The 14,752-nt window shown below is 38.8% G+C and overlaps 1 protein-coding gene across 18 annotated transcripts in view; it reads right to left on the minus strand.

Annotated features, from left to right (window-relative positions):
* Positions 1-885: 885 nt before the first annotated feature.
* pleca (plectin a) overlaps positions 886-14,752 on the minus strand; it is a 239,793-nt gene continuing 225,926 nt past the window's right edge. For all 18 annotated transcript variants that reach the window (XM_056479230.1, XM_056479231.1, XM_056479229.1 and 15 more), the window contains 2 exons: positions 10,578-13,922; positions 886-9,263 (listed from right to left, as the gene is read on the minus strand). In XM_056479230.1, the coding sequence (XP_056335205.1) occupies positions 2,955-9,263; positions 10,578-13,922 (9,654 nt within the window). In that variant the 3' untranslated portion in view covers positions 886-2,954. The remainder of the gene's footprint in view (positions 9,264-10,577; positions 13,923-14,752) is intronic.

Raw genomic sequence — 14,752 nt, forward strand, 5'->3', positions numbered from 1 at the left:
ACGGTTAATATAAAGCAATGTTCTCTAGTCATTTATAAATATTTTTAATTTATTATTATTATTAATAATTATTATTATTACCCATGGCAACTATATTTACATTCGCCCACTAGCCTCAATCAAGTTTGGTTTTTGGTCCTTTATAAGAAAAAGTAAAAAGCGTGTCAAAACAGAAACTGAGGTTAATTAGGCAGGTTAGAGTAATTAGGCAGGTCATTGTACAACAATAGTTTGTTCTGTAGCCAATCGAGAAAAAAATAGCTTAAGAGGGCTAATAATTGACCTTTAATCTGTTTTTTTTTTAATTAAAAGCTTTTATTCCAGACAAAATAAAACAAATAAGACTTTCTCCAGAAGAAAGAAATATTATCAGACATACTGTGAAAATTTCCTTGTTCCATTAAATATTAAATATCACATAAAAAGGGCTAATAAGTGTGCCCTCAAATATGTATGTATATATATATATATAATCCTTCATATTTCATATTTTTTCTAGCACTTTCTTCAGAATTCTTCTGATTCTGGGAATTGCGTGCATGTAAATTAGCTTGAGGGTATTTAACACATAACCAGTCCGGGGAAAAAACAAACAAACCTGTCACATCGCATGAAAAATCTTCTCTCGTACCCTAAGGCCAACCTCTCAAAGGTTAAAAGGTTTTAAAATATTACATAAATCATGTATACTCTGATTTAAACTCTTTTGTATGAGATGTAATCAATTTGAAGGTTGTTTAATTTGGTTTGGTTGTATCAATTTGGAAATGTTTCACTTTTATTTTGATGGACAAAATGAATATCCACCAAACCCACCCACTCAACCACACCCCCAACCCAGGACGTGACTACACCAACCAAAGACTTGACAAACTTGTAAACCCACACTGTACAGCATATATTTAATGTTTATTTACAACAGGATATTAACATTTCATACTCATATCATGCATTTAATATCAGAACAGTTTGAAAGTGCCTCCAAAACACACTTTAAAAAAGGCTTTGCTGGGTATAACTGCTCATATTGCATCGCTTTAATCATGTTAGTAAAACATAAAAAGCTTGAATATATATAATGTAGGAAAATAAAACTAAAATATGATTTACAGTACAGCCAACCAAAAGTTAACAACTGAAGCTGAAGAGTTTCTTTTTGTGCCTTTTTGTGAAATTCAGTCTTATAATTTTAGACATGTCATTACGTTTTAAACTAGAGACCTTGTTCTTGTAAACATCTACATTCAGTTTTGAAATAATTATACAATTAGTTTGTAATGCTTGTCAATAGTCCTATATCATGACACCAACATACAAGTATCATTAGGCTTTAATGTAAATGATTTACAGAGAGAACGTTTCTAGCACTACACTAACATTTCAGTTTTAGTGTTAAAATTGACCAGTGAGAGTGAATATCAGTCCACAATTTCTTCTATAGACCATTAGCCTTTTTAATTCCACTCAACCAAATACATTTAAGAACCTATAGTGTTGAAAATGGAGCATAAATAAAGGTAGTGGAACATGTATGTTGGTTGAAAGATCGCACTGACTGTGAATCTTTTGAAAGGAGCTGAAAACGCTCTAAACACGCAAGTGAAGTGGCAGTGCAAGATAGGGAACCGTTTGGTAAATCAAAACAAAGACAATTAGCATAATAAACAGGGAATTTTGAATTTAAAGAGGTAGTCTGGACATATTCAAGATTTCAGGCTTTTTTTCAGCTAATTGCTTAATTGTATTCTAAAAATCTTAAGTATTTATGTCAAATGAATGACAAAATCATTAACCTTCAAGTCTGCTTTAAACATTAATACCTCAGTGTCTGTGAAATTATCTATTGACAGGTATCGGTCAATGTGCAGTTTTAGACCTATTGTGTATGATATTAAGATGATTTCATTGGATAACTATACAATGCTTTTCTGAACAGGTGTTTGACAGTATTTTCCAGGTTAGTTAATATTCAAACTGACATTGTAACATTGAAAGGAGTGTCCCGAGACAATATGAGCTACTTTCGACATTAAAAATCCTGTATAATTACATTCTGTATAATAATATAATCTGCTGTGAAACATTAATATCTTTAGGCTTTATATTTTAAGCCTAATGAGGGTGCACATTACTAAAAAATTAATGCAGACGTCACACAGTTAAGGCGCAAGTGTGTTCCCCTTTGATTTATAAGATTGTTGGAAGGACAAAATATGTTTGAGAGGTGAGTCATTTATGTCTTTTTGCAAAGATTTGCCGTTTTTAAGATGGCTTTAGTATTGTTTTAGATTCTAACAAGACTGCATAGTTTAAACTTTGTTTTCTAGTTCCCAATAATGAGAAAATAATGAATTTCTGCCATGGCGGGGATGTCAAGGAGTGTAATGATTTGTTTATTGACATCCTCCCAATCATGATGAGTGTCCAAATGGACTTTATTCCACTCTGCAGATAACCAACATAAACCTCTTCTTTTTTTCTATGCTGGCTCCAAATGTTCGGTGTTAAAGTGTACTGCTACTAAAAAGATCTTTACTTTAAACAAACACAAACAATATATAACGAATAACTTTTACATCTCATCTGAAGCATTGCCATTTCCTCTCGCATTTGTTTTCAATATTATTCTTGTGCCAATTTACAAGGTACACGAAAAAAGAAGATAATACAAAAAGAGAGGCTATAACTGTTTAACACTGCTACTAATTGAAAGGATTGAATATAAAAATGATGACTCTGCGATGAAAGTGCAGAATAAACTGTATATGATATATTTCATACTGTCGTGAAAATGAAAAAGAAAAAGCTAATGCAAAAGATAAACATCTATATTTGAAACTGAATATATAAAAATGAAATAAAATATTAAAGCCAGTCTTCTGTAGCAATATTATTTCCATCAGTAAAAAAGCCCATCATGCAGAGCAGGATAAATGTCCTTTTGTGTGCATAAATTAAGCAACTACAGATGTCTGAGTGTGTGATGATGTGAATATTCTCTTTTCATCGTAGCAACAGTTCCTGCCTGATGCTAAAGCTGTAAGGGCTTGCTTTAGCTCATCCATCTGATGTTCGCCATGTACCCCTGAATCGTAACGGCGACCATAGCTAGTGGGGCTGTAGGATGTGGAAAACCCCATGGAGAAACCTGAACCTGTGGCATCAAAGCTTCCCCTTCTAGAGCCTGATCTTGAACCAGTTCTGGATCCAGACCTAGATCCTGAAGTTGATCCAGAGCCACTGATGCTATATGGGCTGTACAGTCCTTTACTTGACTGAGAAGACGCTTCTAGCAATCTCAGGCCAGATCCTTCCTCGATCATGCTTCGATCTATGGCGTCCTTGTATGAGATCTTAAGTTTTGTTTTGGGGCAGGTGAGGTATTTTGAATACCCACTGACATCTCTCAGTTTCTGTGCAGTGCGTGCATCTAGACTGCCCTTCCTGACAGCATCATCCAGTGATACCCTTCCTGTAACATCTGGCTCTATTAAACCACCTGTTAGATACTGGACTTCAAGGAAGCGTTGGCCAGCTTCATAGTAGAGCCAACCCTTCTTTAAGGCTTGAGCGGCAGACATTTTGGTTTTGGTTCTTGGATCTTCAAATCCTTGATAAGCTTTCTGAGCAAGGTTGATACGATCGACCATGATCTTGTCCACCAGCCCTTTGTTCTGTGCATCAGCAACAGAGAACTTCTCGCCAGTGTTTGGGTCAATAATTCCTCCTGTGCATGCTTGTGCTTCTAGTAGTCTTTGACCAGTGATGTTGTCAACTAGATTTCGATGCATAGCCTCTGTGACTGACACCTTTTCCAATGTATCTGTATCTAAGATTCCAGCCACTGGTCCAGTTTCCTCTGTTGGATCAGTCCAGGTTGTAGCCGGTGTCTTAATAGAAGGTACTGGACTCATGGGATAAGATGAGCTGGATCCAAATGAAGATGAACGAGATCTGAAGCCACTCATATTGCCGGACAGCATGTCTGCAAATTCGGTGATGGAAAGGGTACCAGCACGGTATTGGTCCAAAGCAGATTGGTCAATGAGGCCCTTGGAGATTGCATCATCAATGTCATATTGCCTTCCAGACCTTCTATCAATGATCATGGACTTGACAACACCATCTGATGATGAGGTGGTAATTTCCTCCCATTCACACTCTTGCTCTGCAAGCTCAATGTATGTTTGGTGGTCTATGAGTCCTTTGCGGTATGCCTCATACACAGACATTTCTTTTCCAGTTTCTGGATCTACAATGACAACTCTACGTTTGCGAACTGAGGATTTGGAAGATGTCTTTCTTTCCCTTTTCTTTTCTTTCAGCAGTAAAAGTGAAAGTCCAGTTTCAGTGTCTGTCATGCAGCGCTCCATCAGCTGAAGGTAAGTCAAATTTTCTTCTGTGTTTGGATCAAAGAACCCCTTGGTGTCATCAGATGGGTCAGTAAGAATACCATTCATCTCCTCATCAAATAGACCCCGTTTGTAGGCCATTTCAACTGGCAGCCGATGACTCTCTTCAGGATCTATGATTCCACCAGTGGCTATCTGAGCCTCAAGCAAACGAATACCATGGTCTTTTAGAATAAGACCCTTTTTCATTGCCTGGAACAGAGAGATCACCTTGCCAGAGTATGGATCTTTGTAGCCAGTCACAGCTCGTTCAGCAGAGAGAAGCTTGTCTTTAAACTCTGGTCCCACAACTCCCATTTTCACAGCTTCTTGGACATTCATTTTGAGATTTTTGATGGGATCAATTACATACCCAGTAGCTGCTTGAGCCTCCAGAAGTTCAAAGGCAGTGCCTGGTCTGATCATGTTCTTCTTCATGGCTTGATAGACTGACAGGCGATCTTTGGTAGCCTCTACAAACACGCCTGCAATCGAGCTTATGCCTTCAAGATATTTCTTCAGGTCTTTACTGAGGTCTTCTACAGATATGGTACCCTCCATGAGTCCTGTGTAGGTCTTTTGATCAATAATTTGAGAGCGCAACAACTCTTCTGGGGTGATCTGTTTTCTGAGACCCTTAAATAGAAGTCTCTTGTCCGCTAGAGACAATAACCGTAAGCCACTCTCTTTATCAACTTTGCATCTTTTCAGAAGTAATGCATAAGACAACTTTTCATCTGTTGTTGGATCTATAAACTGATTAACATCGCCACTTGGATCAGATATCCTTTCACTGGTTTCTTTGTTCATGTAACCACGTTGCATGGCAATATCAATTGGGAGGCGGAAGTAGTATTCTGGATCCATGAGGCCACCTGTTGCTACCTGAGCCTCCAAAAGCTTCATAGCATAATCTTCAGGAACAAGGTCTTTTTTCATGGCTTGGAACAGAGAGATGACTTTACCGCTGTAGGGATCCTTGTAACCTGTGACTGCTCTCTCAGCAGACAGTAGTTTGTCATGGAATTCTGGGCCAACAAGCCCCTTCCGGACAGCTTCATCAACTGTCAACAATTCATCTTTCACAGGATCAATCATGAATCCTGTTGCTGCCTGTGCCTCCAACAGATCAATACCAATGTCAGGTTTTATGAGACCTCTCTTCATAGCTTGGTAAATGCTAACCTTTACATAGTTGTCAGAAAGTACTCCTGAAATACTGCCTGTCCCAAAGAGATACTGCTTTACACTTGGCATCTCCATAACCTCACGGATTGCTTTCTTGCCTTGTTTAAGCAGGTTGTAAGTCTCAAGGTCTATAATACGAGCTCTGTAAAGTTCATCAATAGTAACCCGCCGTCTGATTACATCACATGACATACTCTGCTCAGTCTTGATTATCTCCCTTTGTTCAATAATTTCAATTATAATAATGACCATTCTCTCTTTTGTGATTTTGCCTGAGCGATATTGTTCAAGGAGCCTTTGCTTTTCCTCCTCTGGAAGCATATCTGATTTCATGACTTCCCATAATGTCACTTGCTTTCCTGCAAAACTCTCATGCGGTATGTCTATTTGAGTGTTAGCCAAGTCTTTTTGTGCTTGTTCTTCAGTGTAAACATATGATTTCTGAGCTTCCTCAGGAGTCTGAGCTCTAGAAAGTGGCAAAAGTGCAACTCCAAATTCTGGATCAGTCATGCATCTCTCTTTCAATTGTTTGTATGTGACGTTCTCATCTTTGTTGGGGTCAGTAAAACCTTTGATGTCATCTGTGGGTTCTTTAAAAGATTTGGCTAATTGCTTACTGAAGTAGCCACGCTCAATGGCAACATCATTGGGAAGTCGATGGCTATTTACTGGATCAATTATTCCTCCAGTGGCCACCTGAGCATCTAAAAGAGGTATGGCATGTTCTCTAAGGACAAGCTGTTTTTGAATTGCTTGAAGAAGGGAGATCTTATTGCCAGTGTATGGGTCTTTGTAACCGGTAACAGCTTTCTCTGCAGAGAGCAGTTTCTCATGAACCTCTGGACCAACAATACCAGCCTTAACAGCATCATCCACTGTAAACTTTTCATTCCTAATTGGATCAATTATGTAGCCAGTAGCTGCTTGTGCTTCCAGCAAGGACATGCCTGTGTCTGAAGTCAGTAGTTTTTGCTTCATTGCTTGGTAAATGCTGAGTTTTTCCTTAGTTTTTTGGAAAAATACCCCAGTAATACAATCAGAGCCTTGCAAGTACTGTTTGATGGACCCACTAACTTCAGCAGGTTTCTTTTTGCCTTGTAGGATTTTATCATAGGTGTCTTTATCAATGATTTTAGATTCAAGTAAGGAACTGGCTGGTACAGGTCCTCTTAAACCATCAAAGTTGTCCTGTCTCTTCTTTTCTTTTTCATCCACTGTAGAGATAACAATCTTGATCAGTTTTTCAATAGTGATTTTTCCTGATCTATATTGCCGAATGAATTCAATCCTTTGTTCCTCTGTGAAATATTCAGAATTGATAATCTCCCAAATGGTGATGATTCTTCCTTTAAAAAGCCCACTGTGCAACTCAACCGTAGCATGACTCAGGTTCTCTTTAGTTTGTGCATCTGAAACTGGTTCAATTTCTTTTGACTTGATAGCTTTTTCAGACAATGGAATAAGTGGAAGACCAGTCTGCTTATCAGTGATGCATCTTTTCAGCAGTTCAGTGTAAGTGACATTTTCTTTGGTGTTGGGGTCAACATATACTGTACTCAAGTCTGATGGCTTACTTAAGTTTTGGTTCATCTCCTCATTTAGATAACCACGTTTATATGCAATATCAGGAGTTATGCGGTAACTTTTCTCAGGGTCAATAATTCCCCCAGTTGCAAGTTGAGCTTCTAGCAGACGGACACCTTGCTCTTTCTTTATGAGATCTTTTTGCATTGCTTCAAACAGGGATACAGTTTTTCCAGTATATGGATCTTTGTAACCACAAACAGCTCTTTCTGCAGACAACAATTTTTCATGCAGCTCTGGGCCAACAACACCACTTTTTACTGCTTCATCAACTGTGAGCTTTTGGTTTTTCACTGGATCAATTATGAATCCTGTTCCAGCTTGGGCCTCTAGAAGATTTAGTGCTGGCTCAGTTCCAATTAAGTCCTTCTTCATGGCGTCGTAGAGAGACATCTTTTCAGAAGTTGACTCAATCTGCACTCCAGCAATACTGTGCGTCCCCTTCAGGGCTTTCTTAACAGGTTCAAGCTCAGACACATCTTTAAGAGTAGCTTTTCCATTATGCAATTTGTTGAACAAATCTTTATTAATAACCTTTGCTTCCAGAAGTTCAGATGCTGGCACTGATGATCTCAAACCATCAAATGCAGGTTCCTTCTTGTTCTCCTTGTCTTCCACAACAGTTATTACAATTCTAATGATTTTTTCAACTGTAATTTTGCCAGTCTTATATTGTCGAATAAGATCTTTTCTTTGATCCTCTGTGAAATACTCAGAGTTAATGACTTCCCAGATGGTGACAGTCTTTCCTTTAAATCTTCCAAATGGAACTGTTAAGTTAGCCTTACTAAATACATCTTTAGTTTCCTCATCTGTATAAGTTCTTTCACTTTGGGCTGCTTGTTCTTTGATTGGTAATAATGGAATGCCTGTTTCAGGGTCTGGTTTGCATTGGTCTAGTAACTCACTGTAAGTGAGGCTATCTTTAGTGTTAGGGTCAATGAATGCCTTTTTGTCAGCAGGAGGGCTGGACAGAATTTTGCTAAGATCTTCATCGAGTTGACCTTGTGTGCACGCCAGTTGGACTGGTACGTGATGGCTATTGACAGGATCTATTATCCCACCAGTTGCATACTGAGAATCAAGAAGTTTTATGGCCTGGTCCTCTGTGATCAACCCTTTTTTCATTGCTTCAAACACTGAGATTGTGTCTCCAGTAAATGGATCTTTAAATCCTGTGACAGCCCTTTCGGCAGATAACAACTTGGTGTGCAACTCAGGTCCAATCAAGCCATCCTTCACAGATTCACTGACAGAGAGCCTTTGGTTCTTAATGGGGTCAATTATATAACCAGATGCAGCTTGAGCTTCAAGAAGCATCATAGCTGTACTTTGTGTAATCATCTTGTCTTTCAAAGCTTGATAGATGCTCATTTTTTGATTGGGTTCAACTATTACGCCTCCAATGCAATCTTTACCTTTCAGGCACATCTTGACCTTGTCATTCTTAGAAAGCTCTTGCACTGTTGTTTTTCCTTTCTTAAGCTTGTCATATTCTTTCTTGCTGAGCACACCTATCTCGTGAAGTCTGCTTGCAGGCACCTTTTCTCTGATTCCGTCAAATGCTAGAGGTACATCTTTTTTCACTCCATCCACTTCTGTAGAGCCATTTAGGACCTTCTTTGTTGTTTCAACCATGGTCATTTGAACTAACTCTTCTTCGGGGACCTTGTCAGTTTGGATTTCAATCTCCTTAGTGTAAGATGCCTTCTGTGAACTCTGAAGCTGTTGGAGTTTTTCCCGCAAATTCTTGTTTTCTTCTGCCAGAAGTTTCTCTTGTTCAATCCTCTTCTTTTCAAGATCTTGCATTTCTTTTTGCTTGCCATTCATCTCTTCCTCGGCTTCCTTTTGCTTTTTGATAGCAGCATCCATGGCAGACTGCAGTTTCTTTCTCTCCTCCTCCATTTGCTTTCTCTGACGCTCCTGTTCAGCTTTAAGTGCTTCAGCCTTCTTGACTTCATCTTCAAACTGTTTTTCCAGCTTCTTTTTCTCTTCCTCAATGGCTTTCTCCTTCTTCAGCAGAGTCTCTTTTTCTGCAAAGAAACTCTGCTGAAGGATTGTCTTTTCTTGTTGTAACTGTTCTTGTTGTACATTGACCATCTGTGGTAAAGTGCATAAAAAAAATTAATTAAACGCATCACATTAAAATCACTGTATAAGAAAACAATACAACTACAGAACTCAACGGAATAAGCAATTGTGCATTCTGAGATTTTTTTAATATAATTACTCTTTAACATTTTAATTATTTTGTCAGCAATGATGTCATACTTATATAATTTGTTGTGTTCTTTTTCCAATTTAGTTTGCCATAATTTTAAGGCAGATAAGTAAATGGGTATCTTATATCTATAGTCTATTCTGTCATCATTTCTCTCACTCGTTCATGCAGAAAAATTATATTTTGATGACACTGAATAACATTGCTTTTTATTTAATGGAAAAAAACACACCAAGGCTGTGTCCGAAATCGCCTACTACTGCATTTGAATTCAAATGTACTACTCGACCATTAGAAAAGTACGTTCTATACAGTATGAATGAGAGTAGTATGAATGGAACTCGAACACACTACATCCACCATTTTGTGATGATCATGTGACCTACCCGCGTCAGTTAACTCACTTCACTCCCATTCATGAATTCTTTCATGGAGCATTATGGAATAGAGTAGCGTGCATCGGATGTGCAGTTCAGAATCTCGCCAAAGTAGTAAGTCATCTGGGTACTTCTCACATACTTTTTTTCGATTACTATGAATTCGGACATACTACTCTGCTCACATACTGTTTTTAGTATATTATACAGTATGAAAGTATGCGATTTCGGATGCAGCCTAATACATTCTTTAAAATATATTTCAATAGAAGTCATTCAGGTTTTAAACATGAGTAAATGAGTTCTTTTGGGATAAAATATACCTTTAAGATGCGCATTTACTAAAATGCCTTATTAATGCAAATAACTAACCACAGAATTAAATGAATAAAATACATTATTTAGAAAAGACAAATTCACAGTTTGATTAATTACAATTAATTGTAATAAATTTAATTTGTTCTTGAAAAGTTAATTGTAGGGAAATTACAACACATTAAAGTGTCCAAGTTACAGAAGTTGCAAACTGTAAAATGTATGAACAAATAAAAAACAAAAAATTATGCTAACAATGTGCATGCTGCATACTAAATAAATTCAGTCATATTATTCGGTAATTGTATAAATTGTATCATGGACACTGTAATGTAAAAAGGGGACCAGAACATCTTTGTTCATGACACTTGCAGGTGTTATTATGATTGCCAACTTGCAATTTACACGAACAAAGGTTCAGAAGTTGTATAAAACTGTTAATTGTTATTTAAGGAGTTTCTACTTAAAAGAAGACTAGTACAACAACATGCAATACAATACCTCTTTGGATTGTTTTTGTAAGTCAGCTGCCTCTTTTTTCAGTTTTTCTTTTTCTTTCTCAAGCTCTGCAATTGCTTTGTGCAGATCATCAGCCTCTTGTTTGCTCTGTAGCCTCTGTACTTCCAGTTTCTTAACAACAGTGTGTTTTTCTGAAGTGTGTTTTTCAGTCTCCTGCAGGCGTATTTTGATTTCATCTGCTTGTTTCTTGAATTTTTTGGCTTCCTCCTCTGCTTTTGACTGAGCATCACTTAGCTGTGTCACCTTGACCTTTAGTTTCTCAGCTTCTGCAGTAATCTCCAATTGGCGCTTACGCTCAGCTTCTAAGGATTTCTGGAAACCTTCTGTCTCCTGGTCCAGACGCTGCTGCATCTCCTTCTTGGCCTCCAACAGCTTTTGAGCCTCTACCTGTGCCTGATCTTTCTGTTTCTGGAGCTTTTCGGCTTCAGCCTTCAGTTTTGCTGCCTCTTGAATGGCCTGTTTTTTCTCTTCCAGCATCTTCTCAGCCAGTTCTCTCTGCTTGGCGAGATCAGACTCTGCAATTTGTCTCAATCTCGCAGCTTCTTGTGCCTCAATATTAAGCCGTGCAGCCTCTTCTGCCAATTTTTTCATGTTCTCAGCCTCTTCCTCAAGAAGTTTCTTTGTGTTATCTTTATCTTTTTTCATAAGTTCTTGGTTTTCCTTTTCAATTTTGAGTTTCAGTTTAAGTAAGTCCTCCATTTGAATCTTGACCTTCGAAAGCTCATCCTCTACTTGAGCCTTCTGCTTTATAGCATCACTGACCTCTTGTTTAAGTCGCTTAAGTTCATCATCAAGGACAGATTTCTGTTTGTCTGTTTCATCAAGTTGAACTTTAACCTTCACCAACTCCTCCTCAACTGAAGATTTCTGCTTCAGGGTCTTTTCAGCAAGTTTTTTGTACTTGGCCATTTCACTATCAGCCTCTTGTTTTTGTTTCAAAGCAGCGGCCTCTGCCTCAGCTCGTCTGGAAGCTTCCTTTTCAGCTTCTTTCCTCAGTTTTTCAGCATCTTCCTGTGCTTTGGCCTGTTTAGCTGCTTCTGCCTCAGCTGCCTTCTTTTGGCGCTCAGCTTCCTCTGCTTTCTTATGCAGAAGGGCAGCTTCTTTTTCTGCATTGTCTTTAGCCTTTTCTGCTTCTTGCGCCAGTTTCTTTGCTTTGTCAAACTCTTCCTTGAGTTTATCCTGTGCCATGCTGTCTTTATTTTGCTGGACAAGAACATTTTGCGCTTTCTGTTCTGCAGCAGAACATTTCTGTGCAGCCTCCTGGACTAAAATGACCTGTTTCTCAGCTTCTTTCTCTGCAATCTCTTTCTGCTTTTTAGCCTCTTCTGCTAGCTTCATAAGACGCCCAACCTCCTCTTGAGCAGCTTTGTGTTGCCTTGCAGCCTCTTCTTCTGCAGCTTGGATTTTTTTCACCTTAGCCTCTGCCTCTTTCCTTTTTTTCTCCTCTTCCAAAGCAAGTTTTCTAAATTTCTCTGCCTCTTCTTCAGCCTTTGCTTTGCTCTTCTGTGTTTCATCTGCGATGCCTTTCAATTTTTTGAGCTCAAGTTCAAGTTCCTGTTTACCACTCGAAGCCTTTTCAAAATTAAGTTTGAGAATGTGGATCTCCTCTTCCACAACTTTTCTCTGCTTCAAGGTTTCTTCAACAATTTTCTTTTGCCTGTCGAGCTCAGTGTCTGAATTCTTCTTTAACTGGCCAATTTTTTCCTCAATCGCTTGCTTATGCTGTGCTGCCTGATCTTCAAGAACTTTTCTCTGGTAGGCCTCTTCTTCTGCTTTTCTCTTCAGACGGTCATTTTCAGCCTCCTTCTCTTTCAAAGCAATCTCAGCCTCAGTTTTTAGGCGGGTTGCTTCATTGATAGCAGCTAACTTTTCTTTGAGGATCTTCTCAGCTTCTGCCCTCTGGCGGGCAGCTTCTTCTTCTGCTATCTGTCTCTGTTTCTTTGCTTCTTCTGCAACTGACCTCAGCTTGGTTGCCTCCTCAGCCAGTTCCCTCATCTTGGTAGCTTCAGATTCAAGTAGTTGTTTGCTCTTTTCAGTATTTGACATGGTTTCTTTCTCAGCTTTGGATTTCTGCTGCAGTAGAATTTCCATCTCTTTCCTGACTTTGATCAGTTCCTCTTCAAGCTCTTTCTTCTGTTTCACAGCACTATTGACATCATTTTTGAGACGCTGGAGCTCATCATCCAAGACAGATCTCTGTTGTTCAGCATGTTCAAAATCTGCTCTTAACCGAATAAGCTCTTGCTCAGCTGCAAGCTTCTGTTTTGCTGTTTCTTCAGCCATCTTCCTCTGATTCCCCAGTTCCATTTCAGCAGTCTCTTTCTGTTTAAGGGCAGCCTCCTCAGCTTTTGCTCTCTTCTTTGCCTCACGTTTGGCTTCCTCTTTCTGCTTTTCAGCCTCTTCCTGAGCTGCAGTTTTCTTATTGGCCTCTTCTTCTGCCTGGAGCCGGAGCCTGAGAGCTTCATTGGCCTTCTGTCTCCATGTCTCCAGCTCCTTCTCTGCCTGCTCTCTTGCCTTATCTGCTTCAGCCTGCTGCTTCTTGAGATGTTCTGCTTCCTCCTGCAGCTGAATGACCATTACTTGCTCATTTTTAAGAGATTCTTCTAGTTTTGCTGTCAGTGCTACTTGTTTACTCTCAAGTTGAGTGGCTGCAGTCTTCTTAGCCACCTCCTCTACCACTTGAATCTGTCTCTGCTTTTCCAGCTCTGCCTGCTTCAGGTGCCTTTCTGCTTCCTCAGCTTGGAGTTTAAACTTCTCAAGGTCCTCAAGGGCTTTCTTTTTCTCTTTGGCAGCATCCTTTTCAGCCTCTGACTTCAGTTTAAGCTCATCTTCTGCCTTGCGTTTCTTCTGAGTCTCTTCAGCAACTTGCTTCCTAAGCTTCTCTGCCTCCTCCTGTGCTGCATTTCGAAGTTTGTCGGCATCTACTGCTTTGGCCCTAAGCTGCTGAAGCTCTGTTTCAGCAGTGTTTTTTTGTTTCATTGTTGTCTCTAGCTGAAGTCGAATTATATGGATTTCTTCTTCAATTCTGGTGCGGCTTAGGAGGGCCTCTTCTACCTGTTGAGTCTTAGCCTTGATTTCCTGCTCCGAAAGGGTTTTGAGCTCCTGAAACTCCCGCTGGATATTGTGCTTCTGTTTCTCTGAATCGACAGCGACGTCCTGCCGTTTGCTGACTTCATCTTTCATCTTTGTCTTAAGCTCATTTGCCTCTTGTTCTGCTTTAGCAATAGCCTTTGCATGAGATTCAGCTAATTGCTTTTGTTTTTCTAGCTCGGCCTGCATCTCAGCCAGTTTTTTCCTCTCTTCCTCCTTAAGTCTTTCCGCAGCTTTCTGTATTAGTCGAGGTAAATAGTAGGGGGAAATAGAGACAAAGTTAAGCATTTAGGAGTTAGATATTACAGACACATGTAAGTACATTTAATGTAAGTACATGGAGAAAGTTACAGGGAATTATGCTAATTAGAAAAAACAACTTATGTAGCTACAGAAGATTTATGAAGGATAATATAAGTCACAATGTATGGTACACAGAATGAGACACAATCACTTCACAAAACAACACTATAGCTGGAAAATCAAATGGCTTCATGCTAATGAGGTGTTATTACTGGATATGGCTAATAAACTAAACAAAATCTTGAAATTATTTGTAGATTTATAAGCCTATGCTGCAGTATACAAGACTGAATTGTTGTTCTTTTTATTATTTCACATTAGAGTGAAAAGGGTTACAATGTGTGTTTCTGACTGCCTCCAGAACTAAAGATGCACTATTTATTTAAAATGTTTGCAAATCATTTATGTGGAGGTTGTCCATTGGATAGTTCATCCAAAAATTAACTTTTGTGAAAAAAAAATGAAGTTTCTTTTTACTGTTGAACACAAAATAACATATTTAGAAAAATGCTGGTTGATGGTACACACTGACTTCCAAAGTAGAACTAAATACTATGGAAGTCAGTGGGTACCATCAATCAGTATTCTTGAGAAAAGGTAAAGGGTGTGTAAACGATGACATGTTTCATTTATGGGTGAACTATCCCTTTAAGCCTAAAATGGAGCTTAGTGATGCAGCAAAGAAAGACTGAGGATTGAAATCATGCTAGATCATAAAGGGAGAAAACAGAAAATAAACACTTCTGATGAATGACAAACTATAG

The sequence above is a fragment of the Danio aesculapii genome, chromosome 19 (assembly GCF_903798145.1).
Source record: "Danio aesculapii chromosome 19, fDanAes4.1, whole genome shotgun sequence".
Taxonomy (NCBI): Eukaryota; Metazoa; Chordata; class Actinopteri; order Cypriniformes; family Danionidae; genus Danio; species Danio aesculapii.